Source organism: Penaeus vannamei, chromosome 38, assembly GCF_042767895.1.
Source record: "Penaeus vannamei isolate JL-2024 chromosome 38, ASM4276789v1, whole genome shotgun sequence".
Classification (NCBI taxonomy): domain Eukaryota; kingdom Metazoa; phylum Arthropoda; class Malacostraca; order Decapoda; family Penaeidae; genus Penaeus; species Penaeus vannamei.
In genome coordinates, this window is record NC_091586.1 from 10766785 (window position 1) to 10775092 (window position 8308).

The 8308-nt window shown below is 37.7% G+C and overlaps 1 protein-coding gene across 1 annotated transcript; it reads right to left on the reverse strand.

The window, feature by feature from the left end:
* Nucleotides 1-5278: 5278 nt before the first annotated feature.
* LOC138859827 (uncharacterized) lies at nucleotides 5279-6204 on the reverse strand. Its single transcript, XM_070116123.1, has 3 exons — nucleotides 6144-6204; nucleotides 5815-5942; nucleotides 5279-5482 (listed from the first exon to the last, which is right to left on the reverse strand). The coding sequence occupies exons 1-3, from the start codon at nucleotides 6202-6204 to the stop codon at nucleotides 5279-5281; spliced, it is 393 nt and encodes a 130-aa protein (XP_069972224.1).
* Between the last annotated feature and the right edge of the window lie 2104 nt (nucleotides 6205-8308).

The window sequence follows — 8308 nt, forward strand, 5'->3', positions numbered from 1 at the left end:
GCTCAGTAATCTATTTTATCCTAATCTTTAACTCTTCTTTATCCTTTTTGCCACAATACTTTACCATAGTGCTATATGATCTTTGATGTCTAGCACATTTATTTGTTTCAGACATTAACATTTCACTGGCAAACCCATTCCTTCCCGGCCTCATCCCTCCCTCAATACTCGTGCCGGATCTATCTCCATATCTCCGACAAGCTATCCTGTCTATAACAAGGATTGGTCAGATTGTGAAAACTTACTTGCCTGCCTCGTGGGCTATGATGCAGTATGAATACAATGCTACACCATTTCCCCAATGGGCCGTCATAAACCTCCACCAATATTGCCAAGCTCACTTTCCGTAGACATGACTTCCCCCTTCATGTTTATATTGAGTGAGAATCCCTCCCTGTCCGACCATATCAACCGCTCCTCAGCCCGATGCTCTCTCTGTGCCCAACTTGGTCATGCACGATCAAACTGCTCTGCACAGTCACGACCGTGTGCCAACTACAGTGGCTCACATAATGTATTTTATAAGGGCTGCCCTACCTACGAATTTGGTTCTGAAGAGGCTTCTTAAATTCAAACTTAGCCTCACTTTACGCGAGGCCAGACAGGAAGCACGGCGACAAGGTTTTGTCTTACTCTTATTCCAGTGCTGCCTTTCACTCCACCCCTCCCCCTTCCTCCCCCTTCCTCCCAAGATGTTTCTACCGCCCATCCCCCCGTATCTGTTCCTCCTCCATCTTACGTTTCCACTTCTACTCTCTTCCTCTCTCAATCAAATTCTTTTGCAATTCTAAGTCAAGGCACCCCGATCTCGCTCCATCCGTAGCAGACAGTCTAATCGTTCCACCCCATCTCCTACCTAGCCCTCTTCACCTACCTCTTCCTCTGCCCCTCAGACGTCTATCTCTTCTTCCCCTCATAAGAAAACCTTTATTTCACAGACCTCCCCAACCAAACCCACTTCAAAAACTCGAAAACATTCAAAACTATCTAATCACGACCCAAGCTGACATACATACACGTTCATCCATTCTCACTGCTCCCATTCCCACTATACTTAAAGTGATTGCCGACATCCATCCATCCCCCCATTCGCGTTCCCCCAATAGCCTTTCCTCCCACTCCCTCCCAACACATCCCATTCCCCCTGCTTCATCTGCATCACCCCCTTCCTTCCCCATTACTCCTGCCGTTGACCACTGGATACACATAACTCTGCCACAAGCCGCTTCCCTGGATTCTCACTCCAGACATTTCTCCCGTGATCTAATCGCTATTAAACCCCTTTCTCCTTTTACTAATCCCTCCCTTACCCTACGGATATCCTTGCGGAATCCCACACTTCTTCCTTTGACAACTTTGGTCTAATCACCCGTGTCAGTCCCTACCTTAGCCCATTTACTCACCCTCATCTCTCGGTACCTTTCTATGGTGTTACACGATGTCTAGTACGTCTATTTTGCTTCCTAACCATTAACCAACAGCAATATCAAACATGAATATAATAGCAATAATAATAATAATAATAATAATAATGAAAATAATGATGATAAGAATTTAAAAAATGATAATGGTAATGTTAATAATGATGATAATTGCATCATCAGTAATAATGATATATTACTAATGATGATATAATATTACTAATGAAATTTATATTTGCTGGGTATCCAGCCATGTTGGAATCCCTGGCAATGAACAGGCAGATACTCTTGCACGCTATGCCGCAATGCCCACATCACCTCAACGACGCTTCTCACATATTCCAGCTACGGATTATTACCCCCACTTTAAAACCTTCTTGTATACCCGATGACAATCTTTTTGGTCAAGACTCCACAACAATAAATTACTTACTGTAAAACCATCAATCTCCTCTTGGTCAGCTCCATTTCACAAAAACAGACGTTGTGAGACGACCCTCGCACGCTTACGTATTGGCCACACTCGCCTAACACACGCCTATCTGATGTCACGCTCAGACCCGCCCCTATGTCCTCTATGTAACGTCTCTCTTTCAGTTCCACACATTCTCTTGTCCTGTCCACGCTTTAATACAGCACGTACCTCTGCTTTTCCACACCTATCCTCCCTTCGCCGACCTCCCAACATATCAGACATCCTTACAGAATCCCACAGCTTCTGCCTTGACAACCTGTTCTCCTATAGTGCTATATGACCTTAGATGTCTAGCACATTTATTTTAACCATTAACCATTATTATTGAAATTTATAATTACAAGGACAAAAGTAATGACGATGATAATAATAATTATAATAAAAATGATAACAATATTATCAATAATAATAATCATAATAATGATATCAATAACAATAATAATAATAAAAATATAATGACAATGACAATAATAATCATAATCATCATAATAGTTGTAACTACTACAGCAGTAGCAACAACAATAATAATGAAAATAAAAATGATGGTGATAATGATAGTAATAATTATTAATAATAATAATAATAATAATAATAATAATAATAATAATAATGATAATAAAAATGATGATAATAATGATAATGATAGTGATAGTAATAATGATAATAATAATAATAATAATGAATATAATTTGCTATTGATAATAACGATGTGATAATGATAATAATTATAATAATGATAGCATTGTTAATACTAGTAGCAGTAGTAATACAATTATTCTAATAATTACTATTATTATGATAATTCTCATTATTTTATTATCATATTACAACCATTGCCATTATTATTATCATCATTATAATTAATTTTTTTCAACTATGTGATGTTCAAGGTAACACCTACTATGTATGTTCAGTTTCATAGACCATGTATTCCACGATAGTGTGTTTAACCCCCGTGTTTATGATCCTCTGTTTGGAAAGTCTTCAATTCCATCATGAAAATTTTGGCCGAGATACTAAAGGCGAGGAGAACACAGCCAACCCTATACAACCTGTCGCTGCACATTCGGGGCGAATTCAGAATGCAGGAAGGTACTGCACACAAAATATTTTTTATCACGATGCTCGTCTGGTGTTTGCCTGTCCTTCTAAATGATCAAATGCCTTACTACATAGATTGTTAGCAGGTTTTCCGTAGCAACATTTCCACCGTTTTCTATGCATTAGAGGATAAAGAAAACGGATATAAATAATAAAATTGAACCATACACTATCATAAACGGATGAATGTTAGATTACAGTTACAGTGCGTAGGGTCAGAGTCTGATTATAGGATTCCCTACCTTACTTTCTCGTTTATTTTACTGCACAAAACAATACAATAAATACAGTATTAAGTCAATAATGTAACAAAATTCAACAACATAAAATGCATTCGCATCTCATTATAGAAAATGTATTAGATGTAAAACTTTAGAAAATGCGACACTGAACCAGTAAATTTAACATCTAAAAAGTGTACGGTTATACAGTATACTAAGGTCTAAGCTTAGAAATGTTATTTAGACCATGATGTATAATGTGATGTTTTATGCTCTAGAAGATATTGACTCCACCAGTCCCCTCTTATAATGACTTTTTTTTTTTTTTTTTTTTTTTTTTTTTTTTTTTTAGATAAAAAGAATTTCAAACACAATTTTGTATATAAAAAGATATGTGAGATCAAAAATGCATCGACATAAATGGAAAAAAAATCATTTGTAAATAGGATTCTGAGCAAGTACCATACAACAATTATACCATCACATGCCACCTACTATTAGTGTGCACAAAAGTACCCGGATGATGCACGCACTGAAATTGTCATGCGTATATAATTAACCCATGCGCGGCCATCATGGTGCAACAGAGAGATACTGTATAATGTACAATAAGAAATATGGCAACTTGATATCACTAATTTAAGGATTTGGCCTCATTGAAGAAAGTGATATTTAAGACAATTACATTTTGATTAGCATAAAATAGTTGAATAATGTACCAGTACTTTAAAAACAAATTGTTTAAGCGGTTATTGAAAGCAAGGTTTGGATAAACATTTAATGAGATTAGCTGTAAAAAATATGACAAAACTCCTGCAACTGAGGGGACAGAGATATAAGATAATAGTGTTTACTTTTGAAGTCTTGATGGGCAATAAACATTGCGTGCAAATAAAAAGTGAACATTCCTTGTCAAAGAATTTTACCCGGAATTTAAAAACATGAAATGAAAACGCCAACCCCTCGCAAATGAGCTCAATGATTAATGGGTAATGTTTTCAACAAATAAAGTGCTAGACATCAAAGGTCATATAGCACTATGGAAGGCATGCGTTGTAAAGCTAAGAGGATAGTATATAGCCGTCTGCATAGAAATGGGTACTGGTGGAGCGACTGGTGATGTTTGCGAGGAAATGTGGGAACAGAAAGTGGGATTTTTTATTTGGGTGGATCTGAGAGGAAATTAACAGTCAGGGAGGGAAAGATTGGGTAAAGAGAGGAAGGGATTGGGGATGAATGGACGAATGGGAAAGTAGAGCATATGCAGAAGGGATTAGGGGACAGTTAGCTTGGAGATAAAATTGATGAGAACGAGCATAGCTTCTGACAGACAAGAGAGCATGACGCCGAAAAAGGGATTATTCAGTGGCTCTCAACTGGAGAGACGGCACCCTGGGCTAAACGAAGACCGCAATGGTGGATTGTGTCAAGATATGTGAGAAGGGAGAATATATATGACAGCCATAATGAAGGGAGGAGAGGATTAGGGTAATATGGAGATGGAGGAATGTTTTGCTGTCCGAACCCGAGGATATATGTGAGAGTCTGTAAGAGCAGGAGGTGACTGCTGGCTCTTTCTTCAACAGAAAGGATGTGATCACGCCAAGAGTCAAAAATGACGCCAAGGACCTTCCCTGAATGGCGAAATTGGATGGGAGCATTATATAGTGGAGGTTGGGAGCCTATACGTGAACGAAAAAAAAAAAAGATGGAAAAGGTTTCAGAGGTAGAAACTGGAAAGTCGTGGTTGGCAGCTAAAGAAGAGATTGGTGTTATTGCAGATTGGAAAATCTGATGGAGGTCAAGAATGGAAGGACTAGAGGCAAAGATTGCTAGATCATCTACGTGCAGTGATAACCGAATTCCTGGTGACAGAGCTGGAACTAATCCGTTTACAGCAAAGAGGAATAATGTGGTGCTGAGCACACTGCCTTGTGATACACCTACAAATTGAGGGAGAGAAGTTGACGAGGCAAATCTGAGACGGAAGACGAGACCAGAAAGAAAGGACTTTATGAAAATACCCATGTTTCTGCGTTTGTCATGGTAACTCATGTCATTTATAGATCGATGACAGCCAATACTGATTCATGGTGTGCAAATGATGATGAGGTTTCGAAATAGGCAAGAGGATCAGCAGTGCTTTGATCGTGATGAAAACCAAACTGATTTGTGGAGATAAGGTTGTGATATTCTAGGTACCACATACGTCGGATGTTAACAATCCTTTCCAGTAGCTTGCATTTGCAGCTTGTAATAACTATCTTGAGGAAGAGTACAGAGTTTGTTTGGTTTTAGGAATGGCAGTACAAGGATTTCACGCCAGTGGCAAGGAAAGTCTCCGGTCGTCCATATGTTATTGAATATTGATAAGAGAAAGGACAAGGAGGTAAATGCAAGGTGTCGTAACATTCTGTAATGTATAACGTCAGGGTCTTCGTGGGTGTTGCGGCATGACTAAAGCATGATAGATTTCAGAAGAAGAAAAGGGGGCATCATGGGATTCTGTAGAGGACACGGAGATGGGGATAGGAGTGTGCTCTTTGTCTAATTTTATGGAAGAGAAATGAGGAAAAAGGCGAGAGCCGCTACTGACCTGGCTAAAGTAGGCACCAAATTCAGTAGCAACTTGAGGAGATTCATAGATGAGACTGTTGTGGATATGGAGGACGGGGGCAGGATGAGGAGGATGTTTACCTGATAGTTTATGGATCTGCCGCCAGACTGCAGAGACAGGTGTAAATGAATTTATGGAAATGACTCAACTTCGCCAGCTGTTTGTGATGGACTTTCGTATTGCACGGCGAAGATGGGGTGATGCCTTTTTAAATGATCGACTTAATCGACTGGGAGTGCCTCTTGTAACGGTAGCTGCTAAAAGCTGCACATTTTAGCTGAAACACTTTAGTGGATTCTAGTTTTCACCATGGAACACACTTGGAGGTGTAAGGTCAGGAGGTTTGGGGAATGGATATAGAGGTTGCATTTAGGATAATGGTTGTGAAGCAAGTCTGAAGTGGAAGAGAAGGATGAGGGAGGAAGGTCAAGGGGAGAGAGAGAGGTAAAGGTATGCCAGTCAGCTCTATCAAAGCTAGTGGGACATAGGAAGTACGAGAGAGAAAGATCGGAGTGTGATCACTAGGTGATCTAGAACTTACCAATGGAAGTCTAGACGAATGGAAGGAGAGCAACGAGAAAGATCAAGGCTTGAAATGGATTGGGTATGCATGTCAAAGTAAGTGGGACAGTTTGAATTTAGGAGGAAAAATCAGTATTTGAAAGTGTTCTAGGGAGTGTCCTCATGAAGTAATAGTGGAGTCATCCCCAGGTGTGTGGTCAGTTGGAATCACCGACTATGACGAATGGTGGATGAAATTGAGTAAGCAAAAATTCAAAAGCCTTAAAGGCAAGGGGAAAAGGGGGAAAAGTAAATTGAAATAGTTGTGATGGGTTGCATGAAGATATGAGGTGACGAAAATCAGGTTTCACTGGAGAAGAGCCATTGTGGAGCAATCAACGGTTGATGAGGGTAGAGATGGTTGGCCACCTGGGGATTGAGGTAGGGGATCGAGGAGGTGAAGTATCAGGAGGTTCAAAGGTAAGGTGGGATCTGGGGAAGGGCATTGTAAAAAAAGGGGTTTTATGTGTGTATCCAGGAGAGAGTGGAAGGGATAGTGGGGAAGGATAGAGGTTTGGTTTGGGTGGAGAGGATGAGGCATGTTGGGAAGGAGTAGAGGGGTAGGGGGAATATGAGGAGGGAGAGGATGGAGGTTGGCAGATGCATGTGCAATATTTTGGGACTATGAGGGGTTACAACCACATACCAGGAAGAATCATAAGCTGATGTTATCTGTCATAGAGCATATTCCATATCAAGAATTTAGTTACACACACACACAAAGAAAAAAAAGAAAAAAAGAAAAAAAAAATGGTGTGGAGAAAAAGATAATATTCACAATTATCAATAAAATTGAGTCCAATATTAATAAAAAAAAAAAAAAAAAAACAATCACATACAACCTCTGTAACTATAACAACATAAAAATGGCTGCTGGGCCCAGATAAGACTCAACTATGTAATTTGACTGGATATCTCCACAAAGCAAGTTAAGACATTTATTAGCATGTACTTTGCCATACATTACATTTTATGGTTTTATGTATGACTTAATTTCTTTTGCTTATATTGTAGATGTTTTAGAAATGATCAAATATCTTTCTTAAATTTTCCAGTGTGAATGGGCTGTATCTCAAATGCTCAAATAGTTTAGGGTTTACCATATAAATTCAACAGCCAATAATTCAGGGTGTACATCTGAAACAATAATCAATATTTTATTACATTTGGATTTGAAGAAATCTAAAACAATCACTATATCAGCATGGGTTAAGAGATGAGTTTATTATACAAATACAAAACAATTATATCCTTCAACAGTGTTTCATCACTTGTACAAAATTTCATATTATGAATTGACAGTGTAAATGCATTCTGCCTTAAAAAAAAAAAAAAAAAAAAAAAAAAAAAAAAACACTACTTAACAGCAGATATAATTTAGTTATACTGCTTGAACATAGATATAATTTTTCTGTTAAAACAATTTGCAATATACCAATAGGATCTTTTAAAATAGACAACATTGATGAAACTTTGATCTAAAAACCTCAAGAGGAAAAACTAAAACACAATAATAAGTAGATACTATGAGTAAAGAATAGATTTAGTACAGATTTTATCCTTTATCCAATACTGTATACTTTTACTGCACTTCAAACTATATACTTTTTGCAAAAAAAAAAAAAAAAAAAAAAAAAAAAAAAAAAAAAAAAAAAAAAAAAAAAAAAAAAAAAAAAATGCATAACAAGGTTTAGACGAGATTCATAATTTCCTTATCTCTACAGATTGAGGAATCCACTTCTCTTGGGGACGGAATAAATTTCATGGATATATCATGGACTTGTAAATTCAAGGAAGTAATTAATAAATCTAGATTCTGTTTATGGGAAAATTATCTTTGCTTACTCAAAAGAAGATCATGTGTGGAGCATATGATAATATTTAATAAAACTGAATTCAAAAACTTTAAACT

Bases quoted from the DNA above. Each gene is read 5' to 3' on its own strand.
- LOC138859827 (XM_070116123.1), bottom strand. From the start codon at position 6,204: ATGCAACCTCTATATCCATTCCCCAAACCTCCTGACCTTACACCTCCA. The intron at 5,943-6,143 runs GTGAAAACTAGA...CTGTCTCTGCAG, and splicing joins ACCTCCAAGTGTGTTCCATG to TCTGGCGGCAGATCCATAAA. The intron at 5,483-5,814 runs GTCAGTAGCGGC...CTCTTCCTCAAG, and splicing joins TTGGTGCCTACTTTAGCCAG to ATAGTTATTACAAGCTGCAA.